Source organism: Salmo salar, chromosome ssa02 (assembly GCF_905237065.1).
Source record: "Salmo salar chromosome ssa02, Ssal_v3.1, whole genome shotgun sequence".
NCBI classification, from domain to species: domain Eukaryota; kingdom Metazoa; phylum Chordata; class Actinopteri; order Salmoniformes; family Salmonidae; genus Salmo; species Salmo salar.
The window spans coordinates 56,773,448-56,798,220 of NC_059443.1; the positions used below are offsets into that span (position 1 = coordinate 56,773,448).

Below are 24,773 nucleotides of genomic sequence, written 5' to 3' on the forward strand. Positions count from 1 at the left end.
ACTTCTGCAGAGGCCATATCAAAGGCGCTACATGGTCATTCTGACGTCTGCATTGGCAGTGCAGCACTTACGGTCAGCATTTACCGCCTCTGCAGAAGTCAGCGCATTCATACTTGTTCTTTGCGGAGCTGCGCTGAGCTGTTGTGGAGGAAATTGTCAAGGAAATGAGTTTGTGTTTATACAGGACCGCCCGCCCTCACCTACCCTCAACCAATCATCTCAATGTAGAGCAAAATGGAGCCCTCCGCATTGTTACAACAGTTAAGCATTTGGCCACGCCTTGTAGATATATCTTTCATTTTTTGTCTTCTGATCTATACATCTTTGATCTATAAACCAACAATAGCTGAAAGCAGATTCTCATGATAAAAAAAAACCTAAACAAGTAATAGTTTATTCTAAAATGCAGAGCAAGGCAGAATAGCCAAAGTGACCCCCAAAACGTTGCAAGAAGAATCGTAACAATACGCAGCACAGCGCAGATATATTGTTCTTGAACACACCTCAAACTGAGTCTGACAGCAAATATGGCGATGTCCATGAGGAGGGCATTACTGCCTCTCTATCGGATGAGATTCAGCAATTTGAAGGTATTATTTGTGAGAATATTGATTACATTAGCTATAAATGACACATAATTCATTGAAATGTTGACTGCTCAGCCCCAGAAAATGCCACCGAAAAAAGCTGTAGGTTTATAATCAGCAGTAGCTAGCTAGCTAAGTTAGCTAACCTAGCTAAACCCAGCAAGCAGATCTTTTTGGAAGGCAACTCTTGCTAAAACAGTCAATTTTTCAACTGACTAAGTTTTAAACCAGTTAAGCTACCCGCTAGTCTATACTCATTAATCAATCACCGTAGCTAACCTAAAACGTATGTAACTTAATAAGATGTCAAAATTGCATTTTATAACACTGTTTTCTTCAGTCTCTTTGACTAGCATCATCTGATTTTTGTATTTATTTCCAAAACCAAGTTGTTTGTTAAACTAAATGCATAAACTAAAATGTTTTCGAATGCACCATCATTTTATGATATTAACCATACAATTAATAACCAATTGATAATGATGTGCAATTCTCTTATCTCCATGAATTGCAAACCACATGAACAAATTGTGCTATAACCTTTATGCATAGACTGGTACTCCATGATTTCTTATCTAATCCACCTGCTTTTCCTTCATGCAGAATGCAGAGGCTTCGCTGGAGGTACGGTATCCCCTGCCCTTTGTTGTCCCGGTGAGGACCAAGAAGCGCTACTTCATTCCCCCCGCAGTGGGGATAAAAGGGAAGGCAGCAGCGTCGGCAGACCAGGAGGCCAAAGCCAGAGCGGCAGGTGTTGTCCTGAGGCAGGAGTACATGGAGAGAGCCATCAACATCGCCTGCACTGGTACAGACCTGTTTATGTGCTTTCATACAAGTTCAAACCTTCAGTTTGTTGTGCACAGAATCAAAGTTAAGAGGGTTGCCACTGTTACAATGAAGCAAATAATATACATAGTCACAATAACCAATATCTCTCTCCTTTCCACTACCACAGCGGGAGTGTTTGATCCCTATATCCCCCCAGAAGGTGATGCTCGTCTCTCCAGTCTGTCCAAAGAGGGTCTGAGACAGCGCACAGAGCAGATCAAACAGGGTGCTGCCTCCCAGCTAGCGTGAGACAGTCTTCCTGTGTCACACTCTAACATTGACCGCCGCCCCATTGTTTATCTTTTTGTAGGATATTGAGCGATCGTTCCTTATCTTTCACACACACTCAAATACTGTCTTTCGTGTACTCCTTAGATATTCTTACTCTCTGTTAGTATTAGACTTAGAATGAGTACCTATTGGTCTCTTATATTGCATTAACGTCTTTGGCATTGAAACAAACCCGGTCACACTTTAAACAAACTTTTATAAAGGCTTTATAGTCCATTCATGAAAGCCTAATAAAGGGTTTATGAAGGCTTAAAAGTTGTAGTTCATTTTTAAAGTGGGAACACAAACCTTCTCTCCACTGCAGGATACGCAAGATCAAAGAGCATGACGCTGAGTTCACCACAAAGGCGTTCCCAGTGAAAGCTCAGGAGATCTTCATTGACGCGCACAACGCTCTCACACAGTAAGAGATACACTCACTCTCATATGACCCAAATCAACTGCTCCCTATCCTGCTTACACTCTTGGCTACCAGGCAAAGATGATCTGTGAAAGGGGTGGGTGGTGTCCCCAGTTAATCCAGTGAGGCATTTCTAATGGAAGTGAGATAGTGACTCACTGTGCTCATGATGGATATATTGCTTTCGCTGATATAGCTTGCTGTGAAAGTCTGTTTAGGCTAATCTTGTTTGTAAATCTGAACTACCTGATTTGGATTAGTTTTTCTGCTTGCTCATTAAGAAAATGCAACAGTAACTTGAAACAGTCTAACCAGGTCTTGTCTTGAAGTCGCCTAGGCTAGCTAGTGCTAGCCAACTTCTTTCGCCAATTAGCTTCAGGGGATTAGTGTGTGACCGTGGCGAAGTTGGTTTGACATTGGATAGCCTATCTCTGGGGCTAGTTGGTGACCGTCAATAAATTATACAATGTAAATGGGACAATATTTTCATTTTGACCGTCTTTTAGTTGTCTCAATAAATGCTTTCAATATTTGTATATCAATTTCTACAATTTATAGTTTGTCATTGAAATAAGGTGCTATTGACATTTAAAATATTGTCCCATGTACATTGCATTCAGAAAGTATTCAAACCCCTTGACTTTTTACGCTTTTTGTTACGTTACAGCCTTATTCTAAAATTGATTATATACTTTCTTTTTTATCATCAATCTACACACAATACCCCATAACGATAAAGCAAAAACATAAAAAGCAGCAATACCTTATTCAGACTCTTTGCTATGAGACTCGAAATTGAGCTCCGGTGCATCCTGTTTCCATTGTTCATCCTTGAGATGTTTCTACAACTTGATTGGAGTCCACCTGTGGTAAATTCAATTGATTGGACATGGTTTGGAAAGGCACACACCTGTCTATATAAGGTCCCACAGTGGACAGTGTATATCAGAGCAAAAACCAAGCCATGAGGTCGAAGGAATAGTCCAAAATATGTGTGCAGCATTGAAGGTCCCCAAGAACACAGTGGCCTCCATCATTCTTAAATGGAAGAAGTTTGGAACCACCAAGACTTCCTAGAGCTGGCCGCTTGGCCAAACTGAGTAATCGGGGGAGAAGGGCCTTGGTCAGGGAGGTGACCAAGAACCCGATGGTCACTCTGACAGAGCTCCAGAGTTCCTCTGTGGAGCTGGGAGAACCTTCCAGAAGGACAGCCATCTCTGCAGCACTCCACCAATCAGGCCTTTATGGTAGAGTGGCCAGACGGAAGCCAATCCTCAGTAAAAGGCACATGACAGCCCGCTTGGAGTTTGCCAAAAGTCACCTAAAGGACTCTCGGACCATGAGAAACAAGGACTCTCAGGTCTGATAAAACTAAGATTGAACTTATTGGCACAAGCGTCACGTCTGGAGGAACCCTGGCACCATCCCTACGCTGAAGCGTGGTTGCAGCATGCTGTGGATGTTTTTCAGCAGCAGGGACTGGGAGACAAGTCAAGATTGAGGGAAAGATGAATGGAGGAAAGTACAGAGATCCTTGATGAAAACCTTCTCCAGAGCGCTCAGGACCTCAGACTAGGGCGAAGGTTAACCTTCCAAAAGGACAACAACCCTAAGCACACAGCCAAGGCAGTTCAGGAGTGGCTTCGGGACAAGTGTGAATGTCCTTCAGTGACCCAGCCAGAGCCTGGACTTGAACCCGATCCAACATCTCTGGAGAGACCTGAAAATAGCTGTGCAGCGACGCTCCCCATCCAACCTGACAGAGCTTGAGAGGATCTGCAGAGAAGAATTGGGAAAAACTCCCCAAATACAGTTTTGCCAAGCTTGTAGCGTCATACCTAAGAAGACTCAAGGCTGTAATCACTGCCAAAGGTGCTTCAACATAGTACTGAGTAAAAGGTCTGAATGCTTATGTAAATATGATATTTCAGGTTTTTATTTTCAATACATCTGCAAAAATGTCTAAACCTGTTTTTGCTTTGTCATTATGGGGTATTGTGTGTAGACTGAGGGGGGAAAAATGCATTTAATCAATTTTAGAATAAGTCTGTAACGTAACAAAATGTGGAAAAAGTCAAGGGGGCTGAATACTTTCCGAATGCACTGTACAGTGTGTATTTAACCGATGGTCCCTAACTAGCCCCATAGGTATATCAAATGTCAAACCAAATTGACCATGGGCATTAAAATCTGGTCGTGTGCAGCTGCGCTCCAAATTGATGATTACTTGGGTGCTGCCAGCTTTTGGCATGTGGGCAGGTTTGAAGTAAACACAACCCAAGGAAAACTGTTACAGTCCCATTCATTCCATGACATACCATTTTTTTGCTATCTCGCAAATCTCTGTTTTGGTCAAGACTTACTTTATGACCAAAATTATCCTGTTTACACTTTGTAGTACATTTTGACACCAGAATAAATGTTTTTGGCTCATCGATGCCACAGGTCACTATCAAAACAAGAAGTTGCTTTTTAGGGGCAGTCGCTCTTTTAAGTGTATCACCCTTCTTCTGTCTGTGTGTTTTCAGGTTTAACAAGGAGAAACTTCACTCCCTTGTGACAGAAAGATGTTACCCTGTAAGTTCTCCTTCCTTCAGGCAGTTATTGTCACCACCAGTACACTTGCTTTAACTGTTACTGTTTGTACAATACACAGGCTATTTATTTCACCATGTATATTTATCCTCAGTTCTATTTGCACTGATACAATCCCAGTGTTGTCATGAAAATTGCTGCTGCTGCAAATAGTGTGTGTGGTTGCACTTTAGGGTTGGGCGGTATATAGATTGCGGTGTTACCAGAAGTGCACACATGGGGCTCTGTTTTTAAACGCTCAAAACAATTTAGGCAACAGGGCTCTTGATCCAGGAGGGAGTTGAATATCTCTGCTGTAAGCAAGAAGCTTGATCTTGACGACATCTAGCCAGTTAGCAAACCAAATGCATAGCTGCAGCCCTGGCTTGGATATCATTTATTAGACATTTCTTAGTTATAAGTAGTGGGCTAGCACATACCGACCTGACATGGTCTCTATCGCCCAAGCCTATTGTACTTAATTTTACGGTACAGAATTAACCAGGTATTTTACTAAGAAATAGTCTGATCAAATGTTAATTATACTTGTAACCTATGTTTTAACCTATAAGTTACTTGTTGTGTTTTGTCTTTGGGATGTTCTTTTAGCTTAGATTGCATTTGCTCACTGTCTGTCCATCCTGTGCAGGAGATGGTGAGGGGGAACCGCTACAAGACGCTGCGGTGGCATTTCGTGGAGTCCCTGGAGCCGCCCAAGGTGGTGCACGCCCGCTGCCCAGACATGGTCAGCAAAGGCAACATTTATGGGCAGGTTACGGTGCGCATGCACTCCAGACAGGTGAGACAGACAGTCGCAAACACACGGTCTGTCACTCCGAAAATGGTTGTCGTCATTTTGGAATACTGTCACGACGAGCCATTAAACAAGTATATGTTACCTGAATTAACATCATTCCTAAATTGTTAACTTGTGTGTTCTGGTGGTTAGACCCTGGCTGTCTACGACCGCTTCGGCAGACTGATGATGGGGAGTGAAGAGGAGCCCAGGGATGTGCTGGAGTACCTGGTTCTGGAGAGGCACCTCGTCAACCCATACAGCATGTGGCGGTTACATGGCAAGATAGTACCAGCCTGGGCCCCAGTGAAGGAACCCATCGTCAAGGTGACCTTTCATAGGAGTCTATAGCAAGTTTACTGATTTAAAGGGGCACGTCACAAATGAATGAGGTTAAAAAGTGGTGATGTGCCCCTTTAACACTGTTTACCAAAGGGTTGATTAGAAAATGATTAGATGACTAATGAAATTCCTGAATACATTTTCAGTTCATTACCTGAATGGATTTTTTAAAAAAATGTAATGTACTGAATCTCTGTTATTTACCATATGTGTTTTGTCTCAGACAGTTTTAGAACTGGTCTTAGATTTCTCAGTAACTTGTATGGTACACAAAAGCTAATATGAGAGCCCATTTGTCTGTGGTTGTAATTTCTGCTCACTGGCTTTTATTTCCTCTGTTTCAGACTGTTATGATCCCTGGCCCGGAGCTCAAGCCAGGCGAGGAATTTGAAGGGCTCAACTATGAAGTGCCCAAGCCTAAGGCTGTGCAGTGGCACAAATAGACCACAGTTGGGAGCTGTAATTCTGGGCCAACACATACGTTCAAATTTTTTAAAGAAACCATGAAGCTACATTTAGTTTTCTGCCTTTTTCTATAAAAATACACTGTTTGTTACACCTTACACTTGTGTATATATAAAACACTTAAAATAATCCATATTGTCCAGATCTGTAGAGATTGTATGGTTTATTTCAAAGGTGAATATATTACATGTTAATTTAAAGAATACAAAAATAAAATGTCCCATCTCTTTTTTCATACCTTTGGATTTCAGTGACTGTACAGTTATATCAGAATAATCTGTACTTTTCATCGGCAATACATACAAAAATAACTGAAATCAACAGAAATAATTTTCACCATGCATACAAAAAGGATGCATTGTGTAATGATGGTATTTGATTCTATTTAACAAAAAGACATAGCACACCCATTCAAAAAACACATTACATGCATCAAAAAAACACTCACAAAACGAAGTTGGTCCATTGCGGATAACAGGAGGCAACGCATGAAGATGATATCACCACTGCACAACATTTTAATTTTCACTGAATGAGGAGATGTGGCAAATATGGATGGATACATTTGGTAAATGAAGCATGGAAATGGTGAATAAGTCAATGACAAGGGCCGTATGTACAGTTTTAGCGGGACTATACTGAGGTGCAGTTGTTTTAGGGCAACTGTTTCCAAGTTGAGTTGTATGCTTAAAAAGAATGTGAAAAAAGGTTTGGTCGTGCATCCTCAAAATGCAGATATAACTTTTTTTAAATATGTATTTATTATTCTGCTAATAAAATTGCAATTGTAAATTATTCAAAAGAACAGATAGCTAAGTCAGTGTTGAATTAGTACGATTTAAATTCTCTGTTAAAGTTAGATGTATTATATTATTAATATTAGCACTGTGTCTGTGGGGACATGATTATGTTGTTCTACATTACTGACATTAAATCTGATGTCCTTGTAGCCACGACTGTGTAATTGACACGATTAATTGACACAGATTAATATTACAGCTGGAAAGCTGTCCTTAAATTGTTTGGAATGTGTTTATAGCAGGCAACAAAAGGACATGCATCACCACCATTGTAATCAGTGATTTCCAAACTGCTGGATGTGCTTCCAGGTTAACCTGAAGGAGCACTGGTCTAGTGTAGATTATATCCCTGTGTGTCTATAAGGAGTTGTCACCAGCTTTGTAAGGCTCAGGCTGTTCTTTTTTAAACACATTGTCAACCTTTTACAGCCATGGCAATGGGGTTTTAACTGTGTGATACAGAAGAACACACAAAGACACAGAAAACAATATACATTTCTAAAAGGGGTCAAAGTGGAAAGAAGCATCCAGACGCTTTCTCTGATTGAGAACCTGGGGGGGGGGGTGTAAATGTACCTCTGGTGGGCAGAGCATTTGCAGATCCTGGCCCAGGGTTGTATTGCTTGTGGAGCAGTGTCTTTCTGGAGAGTGTTATGGATGGACAGTCCAGGGGCCTTTTGCTACATTCAGGTTTGCAGAGGTCATGTCCGATTCATTACCCCCCCAGGCAGTGAATCGGTTGTAAGAACCCACTGAGACCATTCTTGTTCTAGCCAGTAACTGACAGGGCTGGCATTTACAAGTCGGATGGGAAGACGAAGGCTTCTGCAGCACTTTCGGCATCGTCTTCCTCCTCTTCCTCTTCGGGAATGTTTTCAGGATCCCATGTAAAAATGTCAGAGTTATTGTCGTGTTCTGTGATGGATGAGGGGGATGATGGTTGTTTGGTCCCTTCCATCTCCCAAGGGCACATAGCATCACGCCGAGCCAGGGCCACGTTAGCTTTGGTCGCCTCTGCCCCCTGCGTGCTGCCGGCTGCAGGTTCTGCAGCGTCACCCTGTTCCATAGAGAATGCACCCTGGGTCTCTGTGACGTCTTGTCTGCCACTGGCAAGGATAATTTCCTCTTTCTCTGCAGACTTTTCTGGTTCATCAGTTTCCCATGGGCAAACGTCTGCTTGAACACTTTCTTGCTTTTTTATCTTCTCTGGTTCTATAGGATCCCTGGTCTCCCATGGACAAATGTCTGCCTTGGTGCTGTCCTGGCTTTTAGTATTTTCTGACTCTTCAGCTGGACCAGTTTCCCATACACAATCATCTGCCCGAACACTGTCTTGCTTTTTCATCTTTTCTGGTTCTTTGGGGACATCAGTTTCCCAAGGACAAATATTAACTCGAACACTGTCTCGTCTTTTCTCTTTTTGTGTTTCCTTGGAGATATCTGCTTTAGTACTGTCTTGTCCATTTGTCTTGTCAGTCTCTCCAGTTTCCCAAGGACAAACATCAACTTTGACACCATCTTTCTCCTCTGTCTTTTTTGGCCCCTCAGTTTCCCATGGACCAACGTCCATTTGAGTGCCTTCTCGTCTTCTTGTCTTGTCTGGCTCATCATTTGCCCCAGTTTCCCAAGGATAAACATCTGCCAGAACGCTGTCTTGTCTTTTAGTCTTTCCTGTTTCTATGGAGACAATAGCCGGAGTGCTGTCTTGCTGCTCTGTTTTCTCTGGTTTCTCAGTCTCCCAAGGACAAATATTTACTTGAATGCTGTCAGTGTTTTTTGGATCAGCTTGAGTTCTGCCTTGAGTTTCCCAAGGACAAACATTTGTACAAGGGCCGTCTTTTCCATCTGTCTTTTCTTGTTCTCCAATGTCCCATGGACAAATGTCTGTTTCTGCATCAGTGGTCTCCTGTGAAAATGATATTTTGGTGATCTTTATGGTTATGGGTGGAATTGGACTCTCCTCATCCCAAGGACAAAGTACTGTCAAATCTTTCGGTGGGTCAGGGAATTCCCATGGACATGCTTTTGCTAAGGGGACACTTAGTTTTTCAGGGGCAGATTTAGCTTGCTCTGTGCTTTTTGTTTGTACATCTTGTTTCCCAATGCTTGGCGTGTCTGTTGATTCCCAAGGACAGACATTCTCCCGTACACCGTCTTGGGATTTTGGGGTCTCTTCAGATTCCCATGGACAGACATTGACATGTATTGTCTCCTGACATTTTGGTGGCGCATTACGTAATCCCTTGTCCTCCTGTGGATTAACATTTTCATAAATAATCGGCACCTTTACTTTTTCAGGGAAGGTATCCCCCACATCCCAATGGCAGACATCAACCCGTACACTCTTTTGGGGTTTCAGGCCGTGAGAAATCTGTGGGGTTTCATCAGTTTCCCAAGGACATACATCTGTTGGTTTCTTGTTCATACCCTCTGGTTTCTTCTCAGACTGGTTGGACGCTGAGGTAATTGGGATGGTGGAAACATCAGCTTCCCAAGGGCATACATCTCCCCGGACACTCTCCTGTCTTTTAAATACTTCTTCTGATTCCCAAGGACATACACTGACACGTGCAGGCGCCTTTGGATCCTCCTCTGGTTCCCCCACCTCCCATGGGCAGATGTCTGCTGTGGTGCTCTGTTGTCTCTGTGGGGCCTGCTGGGAGGAAGCAGGAACATCCCATGGGCAAATATCTGATTGGGAAACACTCAGAGCAGGCCTAATTTGGCTACCTCTTCTGTGAGTGGAAGGAGTCTTAGCTGTGCAATGTGCAGTGTTTTCCCTTGAGATGAACACGTTTTCATACATACTGTCCTTCTGCATGTCCTCTGAGTCCCAGGGATAGACAGTGGACTGTACAACCACTATTCTCCTAGGACTTCTTTCAGAGGAATCACTTGAGGACAGTCTGATTGCAGCTTGTTTCACGAGGACAGGTTTCACATCTCCTGTTGTCATACTTCTTTTTTGCTGTGTCCTCTTGTCTACGCTTGAAACACTACATTTCTTCTCCAAGTTTGAAACACTTTGTGATTTCGTTTCTGCGCTTGAAATGATTGGAGTTTTTAATTTTAATGCTGCGATGACGGCGATGGCGGCTACACTCCCCTGGCTTTTTCGTGATATTGAGTCCTGTTTCTTTACCGTATCTCCTGCTGTCTCCTTTTTGGATTTTTCCTTGACGCTTGCATCCACAGATCCTACGAAAGATTTCACAGAGAGCCATTTCTGGGTGGAAGTGCGGAAGGAGAAGACCCGCATGTCCTTTGTGGCCTTTGGGGACCCAGGTACACTAGTGGAGATGGGAGCCTGGGGTCTCGGCGACTCGCATTCTGCCTCTCCCCCTTGTGAATCCCCAGCAGGACTTTCTGCTGGGTTAGGAACAGGTAAATGGTCCCAGGGGCAAATATGTTTCAGTATTGGTGATGATATACTCTCTGGGCTCTGTGGTTCTTCCTCAGAGGGAGCAAAGGTAACGTGTGGCTGGTTCTTATTGGCAGGGCGTTCCTCTGCCAACTCCCAGGGACACACTTCGGCCTTGTCATAAGACTGGGATTGCACAAGGGCACTTGAGGTCTGGTCCTTGATAGCGATATCCTGTTGGGACTGCCCTTGCTCGCCTGGGGTATTTCTTCCTACCCGGTAGGTGTCTTCCAGACTGTGGGCTTTACTGGACGCTAAACTCAGTGACTTGTGTAGCTTGGTAGGTCCAGGAAGCAAGAGATTGTTATCGACTGTAAGGTTTTGGGCACTGGCCGACTTACAGACCAATGGTGCGATATCCAGCGAGTCTGTCTCAGAGCGCTGTGAGCATCTCTTAGCTAGATTCGCCCTTAACATGGTGTCATGCAAGGAGGGGTCTTTATCGGTTACATAGTCATAGTCACTTTGAGATTTACGCAGCACTGGTGAAGGCTGCTTTACTGGTTCATCTTTGTAATTTACGCTAAAAGTATCTGGCGCTCTCTTACAGGACTCGGAGTGCGTAACATCCCTGCTGCCCAGGTTGACCTCTTTGCCATCACGGCTGCACTGTCGGCTCATGGACTCTGGGATCTCAGTGATACGCTTTATGATGGACCGGCCCAGCCCGCGCCGAGAGCTGCGCTTCTTCTGCAAGTGGGGGTTGTTTGCTGTCATCTTCTTGGTCTTGTGGACCTCCAATTGACCATACAATTTCTTCAGCTCATCCTGGTGCAGGTGAAAAGGAAGAGAGAAGGATAAAGGGAATTAGGGAGGGTATTGGTATGAGTGAGCAGAGGAAAAACCATAGGGAACAGTTAGTTGGGGAAGAGTTATTGTTAAGGACAAGGAGAGCAAGTTTAGGGAGAAGAGAAGGGGCAGGCGGAAACGAAAACACAGGTCAGGTCTATGCCAGGCCACATATTGTGAAATACACACAGGGATTTTTATGTGTAAGTTTATAATGAAAATTCAAATTGGTTTTAAATGAGTATAAAGTAATCCTACAAATGGTTATAGCAGTAATTCAATGTTTATAATTTTTTTATTTCACTAAAGTTTAAATTCTATTTAATAATTTCTCCCCGTCTTGGCCTAGACAGTGCCTGAATAGAAATGGTCACTTAGTAAGGGTCCAGGGCAGAAAGGGAGTTTACCCGAATGTCATCGGGGTCCAAGCTGTGGTCACTCCAAACTGCTGAAGTAAAACTGCTGTTGAGGTACGAGCCGGATCGCCGCAAGTCCACCTCATCCTCATACACTTCCTCTGCAATCTCCTCTCTCCCCGCCCTCGACACATGGAGGAACTACAGAACACACACACAGAGTAGTTATTATGTGTCAGAGACAGATTTATACTTACATTGCTTGCGGAAGAAAATTGCCATGTACCTTGGGTATGAAGAGCAGGGCAAGTGTCACAGTGATAGTGACATGCGTATGGGTGAAGAACAGCAACAGCATCCAGTCAGGATGCAGAGAGGGCATGACAAACCTAAGGAAAATATAGAACAGGAAGACATGTTATATGTCCCTATACAATATGCGTTTCTCCTGGTGAATAAGCATGTTTTATCCAATGATGTATATAAACCCTGGATTGCTGATGCTATGTATCGGCCGATGAGAGGCTTTGAAGCCACCGGTCAGCCATATTGGCACTCCCCAGAAGAAGCAGTCCTCCATAGGAATTAAACGTTTCAAGGACAAAATTACATGAATTTATGTATTTTTTGTTGTAGTGGGCACAGTAACAGAACTTTCAAAAAATTATACTTTAAGGAAAATGTTTTTTTTATGTTTAGCTCACATAATATAATGTAAAGTATGCATTGTGCCTGTAATAAAATAAACGTATTGTACAAAAAACATGAATAAATACATTTCTACAGCTTTCAAAATATTTTTCACAATGGTGGGGGGAGCGCCAAGATGGAGGTGCGGTGGCTTCTAAACAGCGCCCCCTGTCAGTGATCTAGTGTAGGCCTATATACTATAAATCATTGGCTTTATCCCGGTGTACTGCCTCTGTTAAGAGCCGAGTATCATGTACGCTGGTTACCGTAGCAGGTGGAACATGGAGGATAGCAGCAGCTCGTTGTGTATGGCGATACCTATGTAGCGAGGCTCGTGGAAGGCTGAGGGCACTGGCTTCACAGCACTGCACAGTAAACTGCCCCAGCACAGAAACATCAGCTCGGCTGAGTCAGACAAAGATACAGACATAACGTTTATACTCTTCTCATACACAAGTAGTGTCAGGCAGTAATGTGTTGTTTTGTCTGGGTTGTTGAGCTCAAAATCAGGTTTGTAAATTGATTTTACCTCTGACCTCAATCAGGAATGTGATTTGTAGCCTGACAGAAAAAGCCAAATCGATAACAGTAACATTCACTGGATTTTTGGTTTTGGTCAATAATCTACACAAGAACGCCCGTGTGCTGGAGTTTCTCTTTTCAATATTGATTTTTTTTCTCTGTATCACCTGGAAAACACCAACAACCGTCTTTTTCAATTAGTGTTATCCACTCACCCACGGCCATCATGTAGTCCCAGCGGTCTAGGTCACAGAGGCTGAAGCCCTGACCATCCGACGTGGTCGATATGATCAGTAACGGAACGTTACGGTCACGGTTCTGTAGAACGCCCGCGGTCCACGCACACAGGAACCAGCTGACGGTCACAACCATGACTCCCAGCAACCTCAGCAGGTGTATGCTGGACATGTAGGGCACTCTTTGGGCTGTGCGCGACAGGAACACCTTGAGAACTCTGTATGTGTGGGAAGTCGACTTGATGTTACTCATTCCTCAGAGATAAACATATACAGACACTTTTTGACACATTTTGAATTACATTACAGCATACAAACTGGTCTGAGTTCAGAGAAAGAGCTCACAACATATTGATCGACCTGACTATAGCGAGGGGATACACATGCGGTGATACTGACGATACGTGAAATGTACTAGTGAGAGAGTACGGTAATACAGACCTATATATCTTCAGTGTTACCGTTCCATAGACTATGGCAAAGCCCAGAAGTCGCACCCAGCGAAGCAGGATGCATCGGAAGGTGCTGGGCTTGAAGTACAGGATGAAAACCTGAGGGGGAGAGAGGGGGAGAGATAGAGAGAGGCATTAGCAGATGATCTATCACGCAAAATCACTCCCTGTGAGCTTAGTTTACCTTGTCTTTGTAGTTACAATAGGTAACAGGCTTTGTGGATAAAAATAATACCCAACCATAATTGATTAGAATGTGTTTAAATAGAACATTTCTACCTTCCTCAGAGGAGAGACACATTATGCACTTAGTAATCACAACTGTATACAACAGTACAGAAGGTATACAGAAATGCGTAGTGTACAGGACTGTGTGTGTACATGAGTGGAATTGTATGTGTGCTCTAGGTCGGTGACCGCGGCAACAGTAGATCAAATGGCTGGAGGGCTAAAGGGGGCGGTGTGTGACCACCCCAGGTGATGCCCTACAGAGATGCGAGAGTCTGTCCCTCGGTTGCCCTTTTGTCTGAGCCAACGCTCCACAGTTACAGCAGACTGAAAGGAATTTCACCTTTGTGTCGGCCTTTTAGCATCTGAATCCCCCATATGTGTTTCTTTAGTGCATATGTGATACCGTAGTAAAGTGGGAATACATCAAAGCTCCTCCGTTTTTGAACGGAGGAAGGGAACACATTAATATGTGTATATCGCACATATGTAACTCAACCTTGTGTTCTAGCGAGCAAAGTAATATGATCAATGACCTACAAGGGCACCACATGCCCCCATCATTTACCATTGGCTTGAACGGTATACTTTGATCAATGGTTCAGGGTAGATACATGTGTGAGTGAGTTAATTGGGCTAATGAATCACACAAGTGATTGATAACCTATCGCCGGCCATCGAGTAATGCAGAGTTATGCAACGAGTACATTGTCTGCGTCCCAAATGGCACCCTATTCCCTATATAGTGCACTACTTTTGACCAGGATCTATACGGGTGCCATTTGGGACGCAAATCTTCCCCCTCCCCACCACCAATCTAAATACTCCATTACGATATAATCCCCAACCCAACGCAGTGATCTGAAAAGAGCGCTCTTATCTCCACACTCACTCACTCACTCACTCACTCATATATTCTCTCACTCACCGGGAAGTACAGGAGCAGAGAGCCAAACAGGATGGTCTCCAAAAGCAGGAGACCCGATGCCCGGATCCTCTATAGGGGGAGGTGACATAGACAGAGGGAAAGGGGAGAGTTGAGATGGAGGGAGGGTAGAAGGGAGGGATGGATGTGGGGCAGAGGGAAGGTGAGGGGGAGAGATGGGGGAGGGAAGGGGTGAGGGAGGGCAGAGAAGAGGGAAGGTAGAGGTCGATGGAGAGAAGGATGCGGTTGATGAGGTGGAGAGAGGGAAGGGATGCATGAGGAAGAGAGAGGTGGAAGGGGAGATTGAATGTGAGGGGAGGGGGAGGGAGAGGAATTGAGGAAACATGATTGGTTCAGTATGATGTGCTTATCTTACAGTGCTTTGATTTCCGATGTCTCTGTGGACCATCGTTGCTCCATGTTTCACCATTTAACTCTACATGTGTTGATGTATGCAGAGACTAGGTCCGTGGAGCACTATCTTAGAGAGGAAGAATGGCCAGGGGGAGGTACAGTTATACTAATGCCCCTGCTGTAATGAGCTGATACATGAAGATATACAGGTAACTGCCAAAATAAAGGAAACACTTGAGCAAATGAGGGGTACACTACCGTTCAAAAATTTGGGGGTCTCTTAGAAATGTCATTGTTTTTTAAATAAAAGCAAAATTGTCCATTAAAATAACATCAAATTGATCAGAAATACAGTGTCGACATTGTTAATGTTGTAAATGACAATTGTAGCTGGAAATGGCTGATTTTTAATGGAATATCTACATAGGCGTACAGAGGCCCATTATCAGCAACCATCACTCCTTTGTTACAATGGCACATTGGGTTAGCTAATCCAAGTTTAGCATTTTAAAAGGATAATTGATCATTTGAACACCCTTTTGCAATTATGTTAGCACTGAAGATCTCGTACAACGCTGTGTACTACTCCCTTTCCAGAGCAGTGCAAACTGTCACTATCCAGAATAGAAAGAGGAGTGGGAAGCCCCAGTGCACAACTGAGCAAGAGGACAAGTATATTAGAGTGTCTAGTTTGAGAAACAGATGCCTCACAAGTCCTCAACTGGCAGCTTCATTAAATAGTACCCGCAAAACACCAGTCTCAACGTCAACAATGAAGAGGCGACTCCGGGATGCTGGCCTTTTAGGCAGAGTTCCTCTGTCCAGTGTCTGTGTTCTTTTGCACATCTTTTTTTTTTTTCAATTTCACCGCTTTTTTCTCCCCAATTTCGTGGTATCCAATTGGTAGTTACAGTCTTGTCTCATCGCTGCAACTCCCGTACGGACTCGGGAGAGGCGAAGGTCGGGAGCCATGCGTCCTCCGAAACACAACCCAATCAGAGCCCAGAGTTAGGTATTTCCACATTTCTTATCTAGAGTGACAACGACTATGATGAGTAATGACAGAAGACGTCAAGATGGCTAGATTAGCTATGATAGAGCCACAGAGCAGAGTTTCAGCATATGCTATATACAAGGAAGCAATATTCTAGCACTGACCGTGTTTCAAAAGAATGAGGGAACAACTTAATTGTTACTTTTAGCAGAGCTTCATATCAATTTCCTTCAAATTATAGACTAAAGTAGCACTGCGAATAAACGTTGAAACTTGAAGATTAGTGAGAACTTCATAATGAAACCGAACAGTTAACCATCAATGATGGCTTGTTGTAGAAGTTTCCTCTAACCACAGATCTAGAATCATATTGCTCTACCATTAACCTTAACTGTTAGAGGAGTTACTCCAGAGGTGTATTCATTAGGCACCACACGGAAGAAAACATAATGCAACAGGGAGGGACTACTTGTCCAACAAGAAGCACTCATTTAAATTTTCCGTTGCAATACATTTTGCTACAGTGTACCCTAATGAATATGACCCTCTCACCCACTAGAACTCACTCACCCTGCTGCATCTGAACTGGTAGGCCACCAGCATGCTGATGAACACCAGCAGCATGAAGAAGCCCTGGACGGCCAGCACCCCGGCTCTGAGGAACCAGTCCTCCTCTACCCAACAGGGGGTGCCGTCCTCGCAGCGCCTGCAGCCAGGCCAACAAGGGAGACAGATGGGCAGGGCCGGGTAACACATGCCACCCCCCTCCGCACCACTGCTGTTCAGGGCACCACCTTCTGTATTAGACACGCATGGGGATAGAAACAAAGACAGCTGGACAGTGAAGACAATAAATCTTTAAGTATTGTCTTAGAGCTGTTTTGGGCTTACAAGTCAAAAGATTACATCACCTTGACCAGGGTCTTATATAAAGGAAAGTTCTTAGACAAACATTGAATAGAAATGTTCTTGATTATTTGAATGCATCCCAAATGGCACCCTTTTCCCTACATGGTGCACTACCCTGTTGACTCTGGTCAAAAGTAGTGTACTATAAAGGGAATAGGGTTCCATTTGGGATACAGCCTGTGTGTCTTCTTTACCGTCCATTGGGGGGCTGTAGTATCCCTCTTTGCAGCGACAGCAGTACTGGCCCAATCTGAATCCTTGGCCTGTGATTGGCTCACACTGGAAGGTAGTTAAAGCAGTGGGGGTTAAAGTCCACATCACAGTACAAGGACAGGGGTAGTTTGGGTTTTGATCATTCAATGTCCCTGATTGGCTGGAACCTGATTGGCTAGAAGGAGTCTACGCACATGATTACCAAGGATGAATAGGGTCTGTGAGCTCTCGAGTTTGACATGTCTGTATTAGGAGGACTTTATCATTATTGCAATATCCCCACTCCACACCTGAAAGGGTAGCTCCTAGAGGAATAAAAAACAATTAAATGCAAGTAATACTTTTTCGTCGGCATATCTGCATCCATTGCAATGTTTCCATCTGTAAACAGCTGTGGACGTCAGAAAAACCAATGCAACCAAGACATCATTATCTGCTGCTGCTGTAATATCAGCATTTCTGTGTGAAAATGGCCAAAAAAAACTATGTTCTCTTGTTATGATAAAAAGGGCTTTGTTGGTATGAATTGTTACAGTTAGGTGACTGTATTTGCCTATGCCTGATTGGACTGACGTGCTTGGCCGTTCTTGGGTTAATGGAGATGGAGTGTGTTCCACATGTTCTCTCAGCCAGCCTGGTGTTAGTTTTTCCACCATGATGGTTCCCAGCACAGCAGCACTCAGTCAAGGAAACACCCATTTGGACGCTCGCCTCTCGCCTGCGTGTTAATCTAAGTTAAAACCTAAATGGATATGTAATGCCTCGCTACCAAGAGCATTATCCCTTTTCTACCAGTGAAATCCCATATGCACACACGCGTAGGCACACACACACACACACACACACACACACACACACACACACACACACACACACACACACACACACACACACACACACACACACACACACACACACACACACACACACACACACACACACACACACACACCCACCCTCAAGTACATGTGCAATCCCACATCAGGTATTGACAGGCCTAATGGTTTGCTTAAAGTAGCAATGGTCATCAAAATGGTTAAAAGGTTTTAAAACTAGTATAATAAATGCAACCATCGGACAATGGATGAAGATACCCCAAACGTTTTGAGTTTGTATAATCCGTGAGATATTGACTGAATTAGAGTTCAGGGATTTTGGTGGGAATTCAGGTATTCCATTTTATTGTGAAATTTCACTTTTCTTTCTTAGAATGCACTCATATACATTTACTTATTGTATCAGGTCTTTAAAAAATTAGATGTACCTAATTTGCATAAATACACCAGACGTATTTGCAGATATGAGTAAATTAACACAAAGGGGAGGAACAGGGCCCGCAACCACCAGACACCTGCACTGTCTAGACCGCCTCATTAATTACTCTTGTTGTCACGTTCTCTTGCATAATTCAACAAGTGTGATAATAGCAGGATACCCTTAGATTAAAAATAAACACGCTTGCCTCTAGATTACACCTACAGTATCTAAACATACTTTATATTGTTTGCGAGATCAGACATAATATCACTATAATTCGAGTCTTCATTTTCTGAAGTTGGTTTCACTTCAGCGCATCTAATTTGTAAACATTTCAACTGTATTAAATTATTGCTTTTTCAATTCCACCAAAAAAATGAACACCCATCAAAATAAGGTCATTTTTCTTCTATTTCTTGTGATGTGAGCGTCGAGACGGTGTGTTAAATCCCTGACGAAGCTTTAGCGTTCGTATAGATTCAACAGAAAGACAATATATCCCATTGAGCCAATTACAGCCATTGCCGGGGTGTGTTTGACAGGTCATGACAAACATTTCCACGGTCGTAACGTTAACGGGAAAAAACGACAGGCACAAGCAAGAGTATGAAAGAGTCGGAGAATTCAAATGAAAGGTATCAATCCAGCGAGAATGAAGTGACAAGTTAATTTTGCACCCCTCAAACACAGAAAATAGATGGGTGAAAAAGACAAATCCTCAGGTGGGCGGGGTAAACGCGTTTCTACTAAAGGGTTAAATATTTGTTTGTGGCATGGATTAAACTGAACTCCGGCATGAAGGCAATTTCATTCTCAGATGGAGATGGCATACAGAGTACGTCATTAAGAAGTCAGCCGGTTGGTAAACATAGCATGGACCTGCACTTTAAAGCCTCATGATGTACATATCAAGCTCACTCCAGAGGCGTATTTGCTCTACGGCTTGACTCTTACTGAGTGTCTATATAACATGGTTCATTGTGTGTTTTCCTTTATTGCGTTATGTCATTTTGATTGAGAGAGGTGGGGGTTTTTGTTAGGTGGCTGTTATATGGATTTACAATTGAGTTGGTGAGTAATTTGTATGTAACACACATACACACACACACACACAAGTGAAAGTGAAAGACACATCTGTTTGCCTTTTGAAAAAACCTGATAAAGGTATCAAATCACTTGATTTAAGTGTTGCTAGATCATATAGTTTAAATACAGTATTACAATTTTTATTTTTTGGGGGTTTAATGCACGTCATCCCTTCCCCTTTTAAAAGAGGCCTTAGCCCAGAATTAAACATGAATCAATGAACTCCTTTTGTAGGAAATTAAATAATCTCTTATAAAACATCCCATTCTACCTGGAAATCAATCTCTCTCTTGTTCCACCTCTGACCTGTCTCTGGATGTTCCATGAGAGGACAGGATGAGACTAGAGAGGGGATGATGCTGATGAGATTGGGATATGGGTGTGCTCCTGCCTTGTTTCTGTTTGTCAGATGAGTGATGGGTGCATGGGGATTGGGGGAAGGATGTTGTCCATGGCTGGATTATCATCTTAATCCGGCAGATCATCCCTCCGCCACCCAGCACAGCTATCTTTAAACAGAAGGGCGGGATGAGAGGGAGAGGATTGTGTCGGAAAGGACAGATGATGATCAAACAAGAGAAGGGGAATCAATTGGGGGTGAAGGTAAAGGAGGAGCAGAGGAGGACAAATATGAATGGATAAGGGGATGAGTGGAGGATAAAAATGTAAATGATGTAACACGTGAAGGATGGAGAGAGAGTAAAGCTATTTAAAGCGGTTAGGGTTGACGAATGTATTTATATGAATCATATGATGTAACAATACCCACTACTACTACTTAAATACTGCCTATATGGTGACTTACAAAAGTATATAGGTTAGGGTTTGGAGTATTGTAGCCGATTCAACTCAACTCCACCATTTACGATGGAGTTGCGGGCGACTAGTGTGGACGGCTCAAAAACGGCAGATTTTAGCCCCCAAAGAATAGCCCGCAATTGCACACGACATTGTTCTGTGTAATTGCGGGCTATTCTTTCGGTGATTTAATCAGTAGTTTTGAATAAAATCAAATAAACATTTCATGTGACGTCGGAGCTCCAGTACCCTCAACTCCAATGTAAATCGTGGAGTTGAGTTTAGTCAGTTAGGTTTTTTTTTGCAGTCTCTTGTGACAGAGTAGCTGGCCAGCCCACTCAAGATTTGATTCTAGGAGATTTAGGGCTCAATTCAATCAGATCCGCTTTAGCAGACATCCGCATAGCGGTTGTTTTGGCATTGTTGGAGGTGGAAGTGCATTAGAGCGGTCAAATCCACAAGTGGCTCCTGGCATTATATTTAAAGCAGACATTGCCATTGGGTGCATGGAGTTGCATTAAGATAATTCCAGCCTTGTTTACAAGTTCCAACACTGGGAATGTGAGATCTACACCTCGATTAGGCTGACAGAAATCCTCATTATTCTGTTGAATGACTTTCAATTTGAGCGTAATTATGTATATGTCGCCTACACTTTCTCGTTCTGAGCTTCTAACGTAGGGGTTTCACCAACAACGAATTCAGCACGAGAAGTTGTGCCCCCATTCATTTTCAACGAGGGCATGCGGAGAAATGTGCGGGGGATTGTGAGAAGGTGAGCGGCGAGAACCCTGCTAGTAGAGCAGTAGAAAAAGTTGAGCTCTGCTCTGCTTTATATAAACTTCAGTCAAAGCGAAGCGTTGGACGAAAGCATTGTCAAGAGAAGGCGTTGCCTTTGGTCAAACCCCACTGTAATGCGAATGGGATGGGTGTGGCTTCGTGACAATGATCAAGAGCAGCGGCTCACCGATTTGACAGCTCCAACGCTATCACCGGTTAATGCTTGATCTGATGAAATCTAGGCCTTGGTCAGAGATAAGAGGTTCTGTAACTCTTCAACAACAATTTGGGGTTCAATTACTATTTTTCCAGGGCTTAAATGTTTTGAGAATCTCTTTACCTCCATGGTGGTGCGGTTGCACTGGTGTGTGTTGGCAAACCAAGCGTCCCCCGTGTCACACTGGTTCACATCAAAGCCCTGTACGTTTACATCCACACGGATTACACCCCTGGCACAAGAGCGCGCACACACACACAAAGAGACACATCCATTTCAGTAAAGGAGACTATCCTGGAAACTAACTGGACACAAACAAATAGAAAATATCAACATAAACAACAGGACCTTTTATGGGAACAAATATATTATTATTGTAATTGAATCATCCATATTCAACTCTATCGCCTGAAGCTTGACATTTTCTCTAGATCAACGGCAATGGGTAATTCAATCATATCTGCTATTTCAAATGCTTATCAAAGTATCTCCAGTGTGGCTCTCTGGTTACTACTATAGGCCCTACTATTGATGGGGCCAGATATTTTTTAGAGCCAGGCATTAAACGTGAATTATAGCCTACTGGGGGCAGGAGTAGTGGGTTGGGGCTATCATAGTCCTTGATGATGGTACTAAACCTATCTACCTCAAATGATGTCATCAGTATGAGACACAGAGAGAGACATGGGTTTGTCCAAATGGCAGCCTATTCCCTATGTAGTGTGCTACTTTTGACCAGGGCCCTCGCCCAACTCGCCCTGGTCAAAAGTAGTGCACTATATAGGGAATAGGGTGACACTTGGTCAAAACCTATATAAGCAATGGAGTGTCATTTTAGACGCAGCCAGGGTCCTAACTGACCTGAACTCAGGGCTGAGGTCGGGTTTCAGGCCGTAGAAGGAAGTGGATAGGGTGAGCAGCCAGCCCGGCAGGAACCGGCCGTCCTCACACTCTAGGAATGGCCCATTGGCCCAGCGCACCCCGCTGCGATTGGTCACGTAGCTATCGCTCTGCCCCCATTTGGGTGTGTCCAGGGTGCTGAGGTCATTGAGGAGGACTCTTTTAGATAGGGCTGAGGTGGGCTGGTTTGAGGAGGCGGGAAACTTGAAACTGCTGAACCAGGTGTCGTCGGGTGCGGGGGCCGGGAGGTGCAGACTTTCCCATTGGCTAGAGAGGTCCTGGAGGAGGATGTTCTGGTACCTGGGGGGGGCAGGGTTCCGGGAGGCGCGGAGCACGAGCTGGGGGGCGGTGGAGGCTGGGTCGGCATCAAAGGTGAGGAGGGCCTGCCGGATGAGGGGGTCGGCCTCAAGAAGGGCGCGCACCATGGCGTGGTACCACTCCATGTCCTCTCGCACACTGCTCTCCCGCAGGTCGCTGGCCTGGAAGATCATGTTGAGGAAGTTGGCCATGTTGGCCAGGGCATCCATGGACTGTCGGAGAGGGCCATAGAACCCCTGCGGCAGGGGGCCGTTCTGACCCGTGAGACTGTACGCCCGGTCGCACTCCACTATCTCCAAAACGGAGTAGTCTCCGCTGTAGAGAAAGACCTCTGCCGGTGTCCAGTCCTCCTCTGGGGCTTCCGAGGGGGTCGTGACAGACCCTGAGGGATCGGGGCTGTAGGGGGTGCCTGACTCCCCTGTAGCGCTCACAACGGATGACGTTGGGTCCTCTGACTCGGCTGTAGTCCCCAATTCAGAAACTATGCTAACCTGTGCTGAAAGGAGGGGCGTGAGCAGCAACAGGAGGAGCCAAACAGGGCCCATTCTCAAATCCACTCCCGTTGGGGGGGCCATATACTAATACCCCCCTCTTTTATAATCTCTAGTTTTGACCTTTTTCAAAATCCTCAAATAAATTTCACATTTTGGCCAAGGCTTGAAAAGCCTCATAAGCCTCTTCTCTCATCTCTCTTTACGTCTCTTCTCCTTCTCTCCAGTTGTAGTCATACAGGCAGAGGTGCTCCAGCAGGTGTCTGCTGTAACGACAAGGGGGAGTCGATCATCTGTAGCACTGTCTCAGACACACAACACACCGTGCTCATTTGTGCCTCATAATCACACACTCCTCACACACACACATACACACGGATAAAAATCATACTCTCTACCTCCGATGGGAACTGGGGGAATCCAACTTGTGTTCCTGGTTAATCCTGCATGTCGGTGGGAGGGAGAAGGAATTGTTGTGAAAATCCAGTGGCGTTCCCGCTCAATCCCACTACCATTCCCATCATGTCCGCAGTCAATCTGCCTGTCACTCCCATGTTTGTATTCCCGTTTCCCGACGACGAGTTCCCTGTGAGAGCAGCAGCAGAGCAACGAGAGACAAAACCAACCGAGATTAGAGAGAGAGAGGTGCGCCACACTCCCAGCCCAAAACAAGCGCTAGCGTGTATGACAGGAGGAGGCAGAGAGGGAGGAGGGGAGGAGGGAGGGAACAGCCCAAAATTGAGGGTCTGAGGCAAGGTGGGGGGAGAGAGAGAGAGCAGGTACAGTAGTGTGTGGAAGGGGAAAGAAAAAGAGCGGCTTTCCTCTGTCTCTCTCTCTCTTCTGCGCTCCTCCTTCTGTCTGCCTGTTACATTCTTGCTCGCTCCACAGTTCCTCTGTAAAGCATCTCTCGCTCTCACTGTCCACTCTCTCTCTCTCTCTCTCTCTCTGACTGACAGTGATTACCCCTGCTCCTCAACCTCTACCCCCTCTCTCTCTCTGCCCCTACCTCTCTCTCTTTCTGTGATTCCCCCTCAGTATGCTGCTGGAGATACTAATGTAACTGTTGTGCCTGTGGAGTGATGAGAGTGCACATCTGTTGGCGGCAGGGACTGCTCTGTATGTCTGTGTGTGTCTTTGTGTGTTTTAGTGTGCGTGTGTGTCTGCAGCGCAAAGAGGAGAGAGGATGATGCAGGATGAGGGTTAATCCGCCTGTATTTGGGCATCCATCAAAATCGTGCGCTCAATGTATTAACCCCTGGCGTTCCAGCGGGGTCAGCCAGGAGAGTGGATGAGGGACCAGGCTGCTCTTTGATCATCCAGGAATATGTGCACAGTGACACACACTGTCAGGGAAGTCAGGGATGCTATAGATATGATGATGCTTTCAGCTGTATGATATGTGTTGACAAATAGATTACCAGTGTCTATTTAGTGAACAGGTGGAGAGAGATTCATATTGAGTGTCGTCATGTGTGGCTATAAAATGGGAATCTCCCTTATCATACGATTCAGTATTCATCATCACTAAGAATGAGGGAAGGAGGGAGGGTGGGAGAGAAGGAGAGAGAGGGAGTGTTTGTGTGTGTGTGAGAGGGAGCGAGAGAGAGAGAGAGAGAGACACCTCCCACCCCTTCTTATATCTCAGTGATGGAGCAGACAACTCCAGGCTCTGGGTGATGCAGGCAAATCCTTGTTTTGGTGCCATGGCAACGAGCTTCCAAGAATTTTCATCCATTCCTGTGGGCCGCCTACCC

The 24,773-nt window shown here is 44.5% G+C and overlaps 2 protein-coding genes across 3 annotated transcripts; one reads left to right on the plus strand and one right to left on the minus strand.

The window, feature by feature from the left end:
- The first annotated feature begins 290 nt into the window (after window positions 1-290).
- mrpl45 (mitochondrial ribosomal protein L45) lies at window positions 291-6,520 on the plus strand. The gene is made up of 8 exons (XM_014176274.2): window positions 291-590; window positions 1,191-1,392; window positions 1,543-1,660; window positions 2,011-2,109; window positions 4,635-4,683; window positions 5,330-5,479; window positions 5,630-5,803; window positions 6,163-6,520. The coding sequence occupies exons 1-8, from the start codon at window positions 528-530 to the stop codon at window positions 6,259-6,261; spliced, it is 954 nt and encodes a 317-aa protein (XP_014031749.1). The 5' UTR covers window positions 291-527; the 3' UTR covers window positions 6,262-6,520.
- Window positions 6,430-24,123, minus strand: gpr179 (G protein-coupled receptor 179). 2 transcript variants are annotated; one of them, XM_014176249.2, is made up of 12 exons: window positions 23,418-24,119; window positions 22,172-23,285; window positions 21,434-21,542; window positions 17,154-17,238; window positions 16,621-16,847; window positions 14,706-14,774; window positions 13,539-13,648; window positions 13,077-13,315; window positions 12,606-12,744; window positions 11,936-12,038; window positions 11,701-11,850; window positions 6,430-11,272 (listed from the first exon to the last, which is right to left on the minus strand). In XM_014176249.2, the coding sequence occupies exons 2-12, from the start codon at window positions 23,101-23,103 to the stop codon at window positions 7,880-7,882; spliced, it is 5,556 nt and encodes a 1,851-aa protein (XP_014031724.2). In that variant the 5' UTR covers window positions 23,104-23,285; window positions 23,418-24,119; the 3' UTR covers window positions 6,430-7,879. The 2 variants fall into 2 exon arrangements, 1 of the variants encoding a protein (XP_014031724.2); XR_006761717.1 differs by lacking the exon at window positions 12,606-12,744 and having other exon boundaries at window positions 11,177-11,272; window positions 23,418-24,123.
- Between the last annotated feature and the right edge of the window lie 650 nt (window positions 24,124-24,773).

What these genes read in the sequence shown, in the direction of transcription:
- mrpl45 (XM_014176274.2), top strand. Translation starts at nt 528, where the DNA reads ATGGCGATGTCCATGAGGAGGGCATTACTGCCTCTCTATCGGATGAGA. An exon ending in TGAGATTCAGCAATTTGAAG is followed by an intron (nt 591 to 1,190) that starts GTATTATTTGTG and finishes TCCTTCATGCAG; the next exon opens with AATGCAGAGGCTTCGCTGGA. An exon ending in TGACAGAAAGATGTTACCCT is followed by an intron (nt 4,684 to 5,329) that starts GTAAGTTCTCCT and finishes CATCCTGTGCAG; the next exon opens with GAGATGGTGAGGGGGAACCG.
- gpr179 (XM_014176249.2), bottom strand. Translation starts at nt 23,103, where the DNA reads ATGGCCCCCCCAACGGGAGTGGATTTGAGAATGGGCCCTGTTTGGCTC. An exon ending in CTCTGCTCCTGTACTTCCCG is followed by an intron (nt 13,649 to 14,705) that starts GTGAGTGAGAGA and finishes TCTCCCCCTCAG; the next exon opens with GTTTTCATCCTGTACTTCAA. An exon ending in TGGACCCCGATGACATTCGG is followed by an intron (nt 11,273 to 11,700) that starts GTAAACTCCCTT and finishes CACCTGCACCAG; the next exon opens with GATGAGCTGAAGAAATTGTA.